The following is a 14,368-nucleotide window of genomic DNA, read 5'->3' as shown; positions in this document are numbered from 1 at the left end:
GGAAGTTCCAAGCTTAGTGGCTGTAAATAAAAATCTAAATACTGTGATAAATTAGATGTAAGTGAATTAATGCTGGAAATAATAGGACGACTCGGGGGAGTGGTGAGGGATTTATGAATTTTGGGTTTGTGGTAAAATATCTATTTGGGGGTGTGGGGTTAGGTATTTAGGGGTGGAGGGGGTTTATATGTATTTGGGGGGTGTTTATATAAAAAAAATATAATTTGTGAGTGCATTCACATGTCTTAGACAGGTGTACAACCCTGCTTTTCGCCATTATCACCTTCCACTGCAGCAAGGGATTCTGAGAAATGACATGCAAATGAACACACAGTGTCACCTTTTGTCTCAAATCCATTTTTCCACATCACCCATTCATAAATACTTTTATGGATCAGAATTGACTGCATAAGCCATGATATCCTCTTATGGGAATTATATTTGTAACAGCAACAAATGGGAATTCATGTTGAATTACAAGTTCATTTTAATACCATATTCTCTGTTTCCTACCATTTAATTCAACTCACAAAATAATCAGACAACATACCTGCTGTTCAGACACATCCAGTTTTATTTTTCTCCTGTCAGAAAAGTGCAAGAATTACACCAAGAATACTCCAGTCTCTGCTAGCTACCAACGAGAAATACACCACAAAATTATAAACAGCTGAGTGGGTGGATTATTTTGCACATTTCCAGTGACAATGGATTTACAGGTGAGACGTAGTGGAGGGAGGAACCCAGAATTGAATTTGGCACTATATTTAAGTTGCAGTACACATTATACCAGCAGCTGAGGTTTATGAGGATACACATGGCAGAACAGCACATTTGGGAAAACTTTCTACATTTCTTACGAACAAGAAATGTAAATAGATTAAATAGCAAAGCATTGGAGAGCATTGTGTTACAGGCTCTTACATTGTCATTCAACATTCACGAATAAAACATCACTTCTTGCTTTCACTAAAGGTAGCAAAGAAATGTATCTGTCATATTCCCTCAATTTCATTTAACTTAATGCATGAAGTGTCAGCCAACAATATCAAAAGGTATGTAACTCAATATACCTAATATTATCATCTTTGAGTTGTTGGTGAGAACTGCAATTAGATATCAATTTATTGCATAAAGTCATGGTTTGTGGGGACACATGGTGAAAGTTACACAAAAGCAAATGGATGTCCAGGCTTGTGTATGGTGTATTTAGATACAACCAGTATATTAAAAGTGGGCTCTTTTTTAACACAGCATACATAGTAGACCTTGGGAGTTGTCCAAGAAGTAATTTTAAAAGGACATCAATGTTGCCTAAGAATAACTATTAACCAGTGCTTCAATGCACGTTAAATTAGGACTACTTCAATTACATAATTTATCAAAATTAATTATCTATCATGCTAAAATATGCCAGAAACCACAAGGTGGGTACTGTACTAAGTAAGCAAGCTTCTCTATAGCATGCTATGATTCCTAAACTATTTTGATCCCGGGCCTTTGACTTTAGTGCAGATCCAAATACCGCCATCCTGCTTTTTTGTATGCTAAGTGCGCTTGGCATGGATCCATAAAGTCCCACTTCAAACCCTTCCTCATAAACATCTTAAATGTACCACCTTAACTATTGCTTTGCACTATTATCTTAGCACAAATATACACCCAAAGCAGGCTAATGCCGTGCCACAAAGTCACTTTATTTTCACAACTGTAATACAGCATATCAGCCTTTTGGAGCGATGCTCATTGAAGCAAAACTAAAATAATCTAGATTATGTAACTTCCAAAGTTTCCACATACGCTGTGAATCCATGTATGGATTTGGAGATTTTATTTTTCCCTCAACATATTAAGCATGCATTTCTGCTTTGTATGTTCACCGCAATTTTTTGGCCTACTGTAGGTCTCCAATGAAATACTACTGTATTTTAATGCCTTTTAGTGACTCTTTGGCCTATTAAAAATCAATTTAATGCTCTAATGAGTGAAGTCTTTTTCAGTCCCCAATGCATTACAGCTGTGCTAATTCACAAAGAATGATGATTAATACTACTGTAAATTTGTACAAAGCCAAACATTATTCACCTGGATCTGTCTGCACCTTATGTAAATAGCAACATCCATGTTGTTGAATTTGTCCATGACTGAAAAAAAAACTAAATAAGGATTTATTTAGTTTTTCTGCTGATTTTAACATTGCAAGTTAACAATTAACATCAAACATGCCTTTTTACATGGTTGTGACTTGGTTACAAATTAACAATAACAATGCACAAAAAGAAAGATTAGTTGTTTGTTTTTTTAACAAATCCCGCAAGTTTTTTTTTAGCTTTCCATCTTCAACACGGCACCTCATCTGAGCCACGCCCCGGGCACTGGAAATAGGGATGTCCCTTGTTTGCATGACATCTCAGTGGCCTTCAGTTTTACTCGCCTTGGCTTCATGATTAGTGGATCCTGAGGAGAGCCAGGGGGACACAGATCGTGAGCTTGTTTGTTTGGCCATGCTGTAGTGGCTGATTACAGTGTAGAACCTTCCCCGTGAGTTGGAATCCTGCGCTGAGTAGTAAGCATCCAAAGAAGATGGTATGCATCGCTTATGCTGTGAAGAGGGAGCAGATGGCAGAAAGCATGAGAACAAGGAAATGCAAAGTGAGAACGCCATTATCAAGTGAATAGAGATGATCAAATCAAGGTGCATATTTACTAAGAGGTACTATTACCTAAAGCATAGTCCAGCGTCAAAAGATACCTTATAGCTTATCGATCTGAATGGGCCATAAGGTGTCTTCCAGTGCTGGAAAAGGTCTTATGGAATAGCACTGCTTAGTAAATATAGTCCTATATCACTTCAATGAATACATCGCCAGGTTTTCATTCCACTACAGAGAACATTATTTGCACTTGCTTACAATGTCTACATGTAATGACAAATACAAAATAAATATTTTGTTTATTTTAAGAAACGTAGCTTTAGATAATATTCAGAAACATTCTAATCTTCTATTCAAGATGTTTCTGTTTTCTTCCTGGTTAATTCAAAATATAAAAAACAAACAGCCTCATAATCAATCAAACCACCATGACGTGCCATAATCACCAGTTTTCTAACAATAATCTAGAGGTCCATTTCCTAATATTAGATCCAGTTAACATGAAGTACAATACTTTCTTAGCATAGTTTCTGGTCATGAATATGTTACTTGATATGTAGTACATAATATTCGAGCTTTAAACTAATGAACTTGCAGCATTCTCAGTGGACTCTGTCCAACGATTATTTTCTCTTTCTTCCTAAACATGTTGAGAAGTTTAATCCTTTAATCCAGACAACAATAAATAGATCAACTACAATGGTGCTTACTATATTGAATTGTGGGAACACAGTATACTGTACTGTGCTAACCTCTTACAACAAAGAGGCTGATAAAGTCAAGTACAATGCACTGTACCAACTTTTATTTTCCCAGCACTAAATAAAGTTAAGAATGGTACAGTCAAGTCCCATCCATCAGGTTTAATTTTACCTAAACATGTGCAGGGTGACAAAGTGAAGCATCTGGCACATACTGTACCTTGTACACAAATCCATCTGGGCAGCTGTGGTCATATGTGAAGGCTTTGTACACCACAAGAAAGACTATGCATGCGAGAAACGCCAGGGCCAGGCTTATGAGGATTGTAACCTAGAAAGGAAAGAAAACAATACAGCTATAACTGTGCTGGCAGAAAGAGAGACATAAAACTCTAGAGATGATCATCTTCATTTCAAAAAAGGTCTGTACTGCATCATGGCAAATGCAATTATAAAAAAATATATTTGACTGGGAAAGATGTTGGTTTCAAGTTGATGTTCCAGCCCAGGAATAGAAAACAGGGACCCTCTGGTACTAAATGGATTGCAGTCAACATAAGTGAATTGACTGATTCATTTTGCAGTGCTGAGGCATACTGTAGGGACACTAAGCATTATTAGGATCTGAGTGGTCCTTGATATCTTCTTGGAGCCTAACATAACATTTTTGTTTGCATGGCCTTTTGATAATCCATTTTCATCGTGAATTCAATTACACAGCGCACCTCAAAGGTTTTCAAAGGAATAAAAAGCTTTTCAAGGGTTTTGTGTTTTTAGCCCTTCTCCTCTTAAAAAGAGTGCATTTGTTACATGTCCTTCCATTGAGAGTTTACTTATGACACTACCCCTCCTCCCCCAAGCTTTGAAAATATGTGATTCCTTCCATGTCCATGTATTATTCATTATAGCTCTCGAAAATGTTCTTGGATATTAAATGAATCCATGTTAAACAGTACAGATAAGGCACGTTCACAACAGATGGTCTCACATTATTTGGGACAAAACTAAACGTATACACAAAAATTATATAAATATTACATTAGAAGATAAGATGAAGACCTCAAAAGGGACACACATTATTTTAGTGGTACAGAAAAAGGAAGAATCAGTGTATGCTTCATCCTTAACAAGAAATGGAGAAACAACATAGAGGAATAAGAAAGGCTGATCGTTTAGATGACAGATATACAAACTTCAAATTATTCAAGTGTATGCTCCAACATCAAATCACACAGAATATATGGAAAACCTCTACTATGAAATCAACCAATTTAACAACAAAAGGAAATTGGCACCTTGATATCATTCTGGGAGATTCCAGTGCAAAGTGAAGCATTTGGTAAGCATGGTTACAGCAACAGGAATGAACATAGATACAAATTAATAGAATTCAAGAATGTGAAAACTTTTATCATTAATGTATTCTTTAAGTAGAAACCAAATAGAAAATGGACATCGACTAGACCCAGTGGAATCTCCCGTCTTGATTACTGAAACCTCCTGCTGTCCGGCCTTCCTGCCTCTCACCTACAAACAAACCTAATAACATCTTTTGGGTTTAAATATCACCTCTATGCTGACGACACACAAATATACTTTTCAACACCCGACCTTACACCTGCTATACAGACCAAAGTTTCTGAATGTCTCTCTGCTATATCATCCTGGATGGCCCTCCGTTGCCTTAAACTCAACATGGCTAAAACAGAGCTCCTCATACTTCCTCCCAAACCTGGCCCTACTACCTCCTTCCACATTACTGTTGGAACTACGATCATTCACCCAGTATCCCAAGCACGCTGCCTAGGGGTCACACTCGACTCCTCTCTCACATTCGCCCCTCACATTCAAAACATTTCTAAAACTTGTCGCTTTTTCCTCCGCAATATAACTAAGATACGCCCTTTCCTCTGTTGCTCGACTGCTAAAACTCTGACTCAGGCCCTCATACTCTCCCGTCTTGATTACTGTAACCTCCTGCTGTCCGGCCTTCCTGCCTCTCACCTGTCTCCCCTACAATCTATCCTAAATGCTGCTGCCAGAATCACTCTACACTTTCCTAGATCTGTCTCAGCATCTCCCCTCCTGAAATCCCTCTCCTGGCTTCCAATCAAATCCCGCATCTCACACTCCATTCTTCTCCTCACTTTTAAAGCTTTACACTCTTCTGCCCCTCCTTACATCTCAGCCCTAATTTCTCGCTATGCACCATCCCAACTCTTGCGTTCTGCTCAAGGATGTCTTCTTTCTACCCCCTTTTTATCTAAAGCCCTCTCTATACACCTTTAAGACCCACCTTAAGACACACTTGCTTCAAGAAGCATACGAATAGCACTGTGAACATTCTGAACAGTTGATACATAAAGCTTGGCCCCCTGCAGACGCAATTATCAGAACTCCCTCCTACTGTCTCTGTACGTTCTCCCTACCTACCAGTTAGATTGTAAGCTCCTCGGGGAAGGGACTCCTCTTCCTTAATGTTATGTTTATATCTAAAGCACTTATTCCCATGATCTGTTATTTATATTATCTGTTATTTATTCGATTACCACATGTATTACTACTGTGAAGCGCTATGTACATTAATGGCGCTATATAAATAAAGACATACAATACAATACCTACAATCTATCCTAAACGCTGCTGATAGAATCACTCTACTCTTTCCTAAATCTCTCTCAGAGTCTCCCCTGCTGAAATCACTCTCCTGGCTTCCTATCAAATTCCGCATCTCGCACTCAATTCTCTTCCTCACTTTTAAAGCTTTACAATCTTCTGCCCCTCCTTACATCTCAGCCCTAATGTCTCGCTATGCACCATCCTGACTCTTGCGTCAGCTCAAGGATGTTTTCTCCCTACCCCCTTTGTATCTAAAGCCCTCTCCCACCTTAAACCTTTCTCACTGACTGCCCCACACCTCTGGAATGCCCTTCTTTTCAATACCCGATTAGCACCCTCTCAATCCACCTTTAAGACCCACCTTAAAACACACTTGCTTAACGAAGCATATGCGTAGCTCTGTGGCTAATACTATACACCTGATACATCAAGTTTGGCCCCTTGCAGATGCACTTACCAGAATGCCCTCCTACTGTCTCTGTATGTTCTTCCTACCTACCTACCTACCAATTCGATTGTAAGCTCTTCGGAGCAGGGACTCCTTTTCCTAAATGTTACTTTTATGTCTGAAGCACTTCTTCCCATTATGTGTTATTTATATTATTTCTTATTTATATGATTGTCGTGTGTATTACTACTGTGAAGCGCTAATGGCGCTATATAAAGACATACATACAGTACATACAATCAAGAATTAAATTGACAATATCCAAGCTAAAAAGGCAACATGTGATTAGAGACTGTACAGTCCTTAACCTTTGGACACAAGAAGAGATCAACGAATGGATACAAGGGGATACCTTAAAAAGAATTATGAAGAACTTACAGTATGAAGATTGTAGTTTAAATGCAGAAAAAAATTAGAGGAATAGCTACCAAAAAAACAGCATAAGAAAAATATCAGATGAGACAAAGCATTTACTGAGGAAATTACAAGAAATTAAACAACACCAAGACACATGAACCAAAATGGAATATACAGCGCATGCCTATAACTGAAGATGTAAGAAAATGCCCTAATTATCCTCATCCATAAGGCAGGAGACAAAGAAGACCGCAAGAACTACAGGCCAATCGGTTCACTTCCAAACACTCTCAGTACAAGATTTTGACAACATCAAAAAACTCACTAATCAGCTGGAACAGACCCTGGACTTGCCAAGTCTGGAGAACAAGCAGAATTCCGCAGAAGATGCAACATTGTGGACCACATCCACGTGGACCATATCCAAGAAGTGATTTTCTGAAATTATTAATACAATCTACCACTCAGGATGAATAAATTATGGAAAATCATTTGATTCTGGCTACATTTTAAATGCATTAAGAAGACAAAGGGGGCCTATTCCATAAGCCTTCATAAAAAAGAAATCACTGGGCCATTTAATTCGCCAGTTTTTTGAGAGTTGTTATCACGGTATTCAGAAAGCCTCGATTACCTGTGATAGAAAATTTCACAAAACAGGCGAGTAGACGGCGACGTGATGATCGCCTCTCTGAAAAGGCCAAATTCGGTGATTTGTTTTAGCTGCAGAGAGAGCTGCACAGAGAGAGCCGCCTCTCCCTGCGCAAATCTCGCCAGAGATCGGGTGTCTGGGGGTCCTAAGGTGATTGTAATTTTTTCTATTTGTTTTTATTGTTTGGATTCAATTGTTTGGAATTTGGATGGCTTGTTTTTAGTACATTTCAGGATCGGTTAGCGTTTTTAATTAATTGTTTTGTTGGCTAGTGGTTTAAATTAATTATTTATTTTGTTGGCTAGTGGTTTTATTTATTTAATGGATTGTTTAGCTAGTGGTTTTATTTGTTTCATATTTTGCTTGGATAAGTGTTTATTTAATTGTATTGTTTTGGAATACATAATTGTAAGAATTTTAGTATTTTGGTGATAGATAATTATTTGTGGTGTGTACTATTAGGCTATTTATTTCTTTTATTGTTGGGGTGTTTAGGTGCTTGTGTATTTCTTTGATTATTGTGTATTTTTGGCCTTAATTATTTGTGTTAGGTTGACCATTGACTGCTATAGTGGCTTATCATGCCCATATTATATGGGTATAATATACTACTGTGACAATCAATGGGTACAGAGTGGGTATAGTGTGTATAGTGGGTCCAGGGTGGGTGGTTAGGCCTCCCGGGTGGGTAGCGAGGGATGGGGGTTAACCCCTTAATTACTATAGTGGTTATTAACCGCTATGGTGATTAAGGGGTTAGGGGCCATTAGACTGTATTTTTTCAGGTACTCTTGCTGGCTTTGGAGGACATGGACCTACAGTATACTGACAAGGTCGCCCTTCATGATGACAGGGGTAAGTTGAACATTTTATTTATTTCATTTGTGCTGACTGGCTAATGTTTGATTTTATAATGGGCAAATGACCTATTATCCATATGTGGATAATAGTAATTTTGCCCATTACTGTACTGTATGTGTTGGGGGGGAGGGAAGGGGGTGTATTTATTTCAATGTATTCCACACTTTTTTCCCCCACAGGATTGGTATCGCAGGCCAACAGGGACCCTGGACACCACCCAAGGGCCCCCAGACATCCGCAGGGATCACCTGAAGACCCCAGACACCCGCAGGGACCACCTGAGGACCCATGGGGACCACCCGAGGGCCCCAGACACCCATGGGTACCACCCAAGGCCCCCAGACACCCATGGGGACAACCTGAGGGGCTATAGACACCCCCGGGGACCACCTTAGGACCCCCAGAACACTCACAGAGACCACCTGAAGACTCCCAGACACCCATGGGGATCATCTGAGGACCCCCAGACAGCCACAGGGACCACCTGAGGGCCCCCAGACATCCGAGGGGACATCCTGAGGGCCCCTAGGCTCCCGCAGGGACCACCTGAGAGCCCCACAGACACGCGCAGGGACAACCCGAGGGCCCCCGGACACCCACAGCCTCTGGTATCAATCATTTGGGGGAAGAGGAGGTGGGTATTAGTGTTATTGTGTTTTTAATGTTTATTTTGGGTTGCATGGGTGGGTGAAGGGGGTATTTGTCCCTTATATATACAGTTGTGTGAAAAAGAAAGTACACCCTCTTTGAATTCTATGGTTTTACATATCAGGACATAATAACAATCATCTATTCCTTAGCAGGTCTTAAAATTAGATAAATACAACCTCAGATGAACAACAACACATGACATATTACACTGTGTCATGATTTATTTAACAAAAATAAAGCCAAAATGGAGAAGCCATGTGTGAAAAACTAAGTACACCCTTACTGCTCCCATAGGAATTAAGATGCTAAGTTGCAGACAGGTGCTGCTAATCACATGCCCTTGATTAATTTATCATCAGCAAGCGGGACCACCTCTACAGTGTATGTATATATATATACCGACACACTTTATTCGAGCACATACCTGGTATGTACCTGGCAGATACCTGGAATGCGCCGCTCCTCACCTCTGACAAGCCCCGTTGCATTTGCCTTCCCAGCCTGGGTTCATGCCTGGCTGACGGGCGGCTGATCTGTTAAATGATAATGATTAGGATTTAATAGGCTGCAATGCTTCGCGTGTCTCCCAGATGGCATAAATTCATGAATTGTAATGCAGTATATATATATGTACTGTGCAGTATTGCAGCCAACGGGAATAAAATGCTTCAATCCCTGCCTGGAAAATAACTCAATGCACTCGGGCAGAAAACAGTCACAAACCTCAATACACCCGGGTATACCCGAATTCGTGGGACTAGCCGAGCTCGAATAAAGTGTGTCGCCAGTGTATATACATATGTAGCCATGCTGTAAAATGGCTGCAGTCATCTCTTCTGCTGACATTAAGGCCTGGTAAGTTATGGGCATGCCAGCAGTAATTATGGAGGTTTGCCCTCACACCCTGGTGAGGTGCCCTATGTATGGATGGGAGTGGTCACATGCTCTGAATCCATAATTAGTGCTGTCAGAGTTGTGTCAGCCCCCAGAGGATACATAAGGCACAGCACTGAGCAAAAGTTAGTTGTTGCTAAGCTGTTGGGGGTTCGGTTCTGCAATGTTATGCAAGGAGTAAAAGTAGTTGGTGTAGTTAGACACTGCAAAGTGATGAGACTGTGACCAGGGACCTGGCACAGGAAAGACATCCCTGCGGGGATAGGGAATCCCCAAATCAAAGACAGAGACATACCTTTCATAGGGAAGCAGCTGAATAATTATGTGTGGCTAGAAGATCACTGTGACGGGCAGTTAGGCCATAACCATCAATAAAGATGTTCCTGATTAAAGATACTCTTGTGTGTAAGTGTGGAGTCATTACACCGAGAGGGGCACCACGGAGGAGTTCCTCACCAGGACCATCCCCAAGCGACAGAAGGGCTCCTGATGAGGTGGAGGCGCTGCACTGGATATAGGTAGGACTCAGCACACTACCTCAGCTGCCTGTCTGGGTTGGCAATCCCCACACAACATCATGCGGGTGCACCACCAGACACTACACTGTAATGGGGACTGGTTAGACCACAGGGGCCAATATGAGATTGGGTGGGTCAGGCCAGTCCAGAAAACCCGTTACACACATATATATATATATATATATATATATATATATATATATATATATATATATATATATATATATATATATATATATATATATATATATATATATGTAGAGGTATCAGTACCGTGTTAGCCGAGCTTCAATAATCAAAAAATAAATAGATGATACCGTTCTGTGGCTAACGAAATGCTTTTATTTGTGCGAGCTTTCGAGATACACTGATCTCTTCTTCCGGCGATGTTACAATGAATGAAGCAAAAGGTATACTTAAAAACAGTGTCTCTTGGAATGTTATCTGTGCTGTTCCTTCCAGATGATATCGCTGTCTAGGAAGGAACAGCACAGATAACATTCCAAGAGACACTGTTTTTAAGTATACCTTTTGCTTCATTCATTGTAACATCGCCGGAAGAAGAGATCAGTGTATCCTGAAAGCTCGCACAAATAAAAGCATTTCGTTAGCCACAGAACGGTATCATCTATTTATTTTTTGATTTTATATATATATATATATATATATATATATATATATATATATATATATATATATATATATAAAACCACAAATATAACCACATCAAAAACCTAAGGACACAAATACTGATCATTAACCACAAATACTCCAAAATACGGGCAAATGGCGGTGCTATGGGAAAGAATATATGAACACACAAAAAAGACAGAAATCCCAGATAAAGCACTCTGAACACGAAAAAGTATGAATATTAGTACAAAAGGGTTTATTAATCATGGACCAGAAAAACACATGAAACACAGTAAAAAAGACATACATATAAAAACAATACCAGACGGGGAAGACACAGTGGAAACTCAAATCCCAAACAAATGCTAAATGTACAGAACCTCTAAAATGGATGCCCAGATGACAAAGAAAAAGGGGGCAGAGGGGGATTATCTAAGCAAAGACAGAGGGAATCAGAGGATCCCACTGAATTTGATGACCCGCCGGTCCCCAAAACTAACCATTAAGGGTAGCAGGTATTTCAAACATCAGCTGGAAAACATATGTTATAATATAAATGTATATGTGCCAGCAAAGAAAACCTAATATGAAGACATTCTTAAATAAAAAAGAAATGTCCAACAAAAAATGAAATTTGTACAAAGCAAAGAAAATATTATAAGATGAAAAATAATAAACAAATGAGGGCAGACAGGGCCACACACAGGGATAAGAGAAACATCAATCCACACACATGTAGCATGAATCCCACATAGATAACTAAATAATGCTGTTGGATGAGAAAATGCTGAGTAAACCAGGATTGGTGGAATTAGGCAAGGGGAAGCCTAGACCAGAGGACACCTCCCACACATGTAGGGGATATGCTGATAGCAAAACCGTAAAAAACGGAAGACAGTCATGGGTATGCTGAGAGTAAATCAGAGGTCATATCACCATGTAAATGTCCCGCGCCTCTGCTCAAGGCATCTGTCGGTCATCCATAATAGGGCCACAAGAAGATTAAGGCCAGCAAGCTAATTAGTCACAACGATTTTAAAGACATGGATAATGGCACAAAACCGTGCAGCATCAAACGCTGCAAACTCTGCAAACACATTTGCCAAGATCCCACAGCCAGTCACAACCATAGAACATTCAACGTTAAAGGATCATACAGCTGCACATCCACGAATATAGTGTATATGATTCAGTGCAACAAATGTGACCAAGGTTGCTACATTGGGGAAACCAGCCAAAAACTACAAGGAAGAATGAATATGCACAGACACTCTAAACTCCATCACGAAGAAGGAAGATACTGCTCACCTGTGGGACATCACTTCTCACAACCAGATCATTCCATAAATGATTTAAAAATCAAAATCCTCAATGGAATGTTTAAAAGCACCCAAGAACGGAAAACATTTGAACTCAGAATGATAAGACTCTTTGACACCAAAACCAAAGGACTTAATGCGGACATGGGTTTTCTCACACCCTATCAAAATTGTTTGTAATTATCCTGCTTGCCTCAGTTCTTATCCAAACTTTCTCTCCCCCCCCCCCCCCCCAGCATCCCTTCCCCTCCCCACCTTTCTTTGACACTGTCCCCTGGCTTCAAACACTTAACACCCTACCTTATCTACAGTAAATATCTGTTTGTTTTTTTATTTTATTTTTCTTCCTCTCTCTACGCTGTTTTAGCCATTGAATCCTTTGTATATCAGTATTGCTTGACCTGAAGAAGAGAGGAGAACTCTCGAAAGCTTGTCCTATGACATAAATTGTTAGTCCAATAAAAAAGGTATCACCTAATACTGAAGAACTCATTTATTCTGCACTATCGCAACTGGACTAACACGGCTATTTTCTGCTTTATATATATATCATCTTGCTACTCATGACCTTTCTCATAGTCCCAGATGTGTTACCTGGTATCGTGAGTGCACCTACAGTATTTTGGACAACAGTATAGTACACACATGTGTATGTAATAAATGAATTGTTATTATGGGAAACTAATAGCTGATACTAAACAAAACAGAGGTTTTTTTCCTACATTCCTTCTTCTGATATTACTGGTGTTCCAAAATCACTTAAAATTGTTCAACATAATTAACCTTCAGTTTCTTATGGTAAAACATACAAAACAATCTACACTGCCGACACAGTTTATCCGAGTGCGGCTCATTCCGCAAGCCGGGAAATGTCCCGGCTTGCGAGCCGCACTCCCTCAGCGTGCCGCGCATCACCGATGCGCGGTCACGCATCATCGGGTGCCAGCGCCCCCTGAGGGGGCCCTGGTGTCCCGCGATCGCGGGACGGCGGCAGGGGGTTCCGGGGGACCCGGCGGACCCGGCAGCGGTAGGGAGAGCGCCCCGATCGGAGGGCGCTCTTCCGCTGCTTCGGCGCGCGCCCGTCACCCTCCGGCGCGCGCCAGGATACTGCTGCGGCCAAGAACGGGCAAATGCTCGAATAAACTTGGCCGCAGCAGTAATTGTTGTAGGTGTAACGGGTATTCCCTCTAGCCTGACCCACCCAATCTCATATGGGCCCATGTGGTCTAACCAGTCCCCATTACATGGTTGTGTCTGGTGGTGCACCTGTAGGCAACAGGACTCCTGAGTCTCCCGCATGATGGTATTCGGGGATTGTCAACCCAAACAGGTAGCTGAGGTAGTGTGTGCGAGTCCTACCTATATCACGTGCAGCGCCTCCACCTCATCAGGATCTATGCGTCCGCAGGGAGAGGGTCCTGATGAGGAACTCCTTCTTGGTGGTGCCTTCCACTGGAGAGTAACCTCACACTCACACAGTGGGGGTATCTTTGAACAGGGCATCTTTATTGATCTCGTATGGGCAAGCTGCCCTTCACAGCCAGCTGTCTCAGCCTCACATATTGATTTGCTGTCCCTTTGACAGGTACGCCCTCCCAATGGAGTGGGATCCCCTCTCCCCGTAGGGAGATCACCCCTGTGCCAGGTCCCTGAACACAGTGTGGCTCTTATCCAGTCTGATGTAGAAATGGACCACTAGTTACTGCACTAGTGGATCCTTTCATTCCCAACGCACTCCAACAACTCAGCAACGACACTAACTTTGGGCAGTGCTGTGCCTTATATACTTCAGGAACTGTCACAGCTCTGATGTCACTAATAATGGACTCAGAGTATGCAGCCACTCCCATCCATACATAGAGCACCTCACCAGGGTGTGAGGGCAAACTTCCATGATTACTGCTGGCATCCCTGTAACTTACCAGGTTTATTGCCAGCAGGGGAGACAACTGCAGACCATTTTATAGCATGGCTACAAAGGATGCAGGAAATATTGCTGGTCTGCGCATAGGTGAGTTCATGGATTAGGATGGACAATTGAAGCATCATTCCCCAATGGAA

At 41.0% G+C, this 14,368-nt stretch overlaps 1 protein-coding gene across 2 annotated transcripts in view; it reads right to left on the bottom strand.

Annotated features, from left to right (window-relative positions):
- Window positions 1-556: 556 nt before the first annotated feature.
- Window positions 557-14,368, bottom strand: part of NSG2 (neuronal vesicle trafficking associated 2) — a 98,470-nt gene continuing 84,658 nt past the window's right edge. For both annotated transcript variants that reach the window (XM_075601013.1, XM_075601012.1), the window contains exons 5-6: window positions 3,576-3,686; window positions 557-2,602 (exon numbers count right to left, since the gene is read on the bottom strand). In XM_075601013.1, the coding sequence (XP_075457128.1) occupies window positions 2,411-2,602; window positions 3,576-3,686 (303 nt within the window). In that variant the 3' untranslated portion in view covers window positions 557-2,410. The remainder of the gene's footprint in view (window positions 2,603-3,575; window positions 3,687-14,368) is intronic.

The sequence above is a fragment of the Ascaphus truei genome, chromosome 5 (genome assembly GCF_040206685.1).
Source record: "Ascaphus truei isolate aAscTru1 chromosome 5, aAscTru1.hap1, whole genome shotgun sequence".
NCBI lineage: Eukaryota > Metazoa > Chordata > Amphibia > Anura > Ascaphidae > Ascaphus > Ascaphus truei.
The sequence above is the reverse complement of the archived record's forward strand: the minus strand, read 5'-3'. Positions and strand labels throughout refer to the sequence as shown.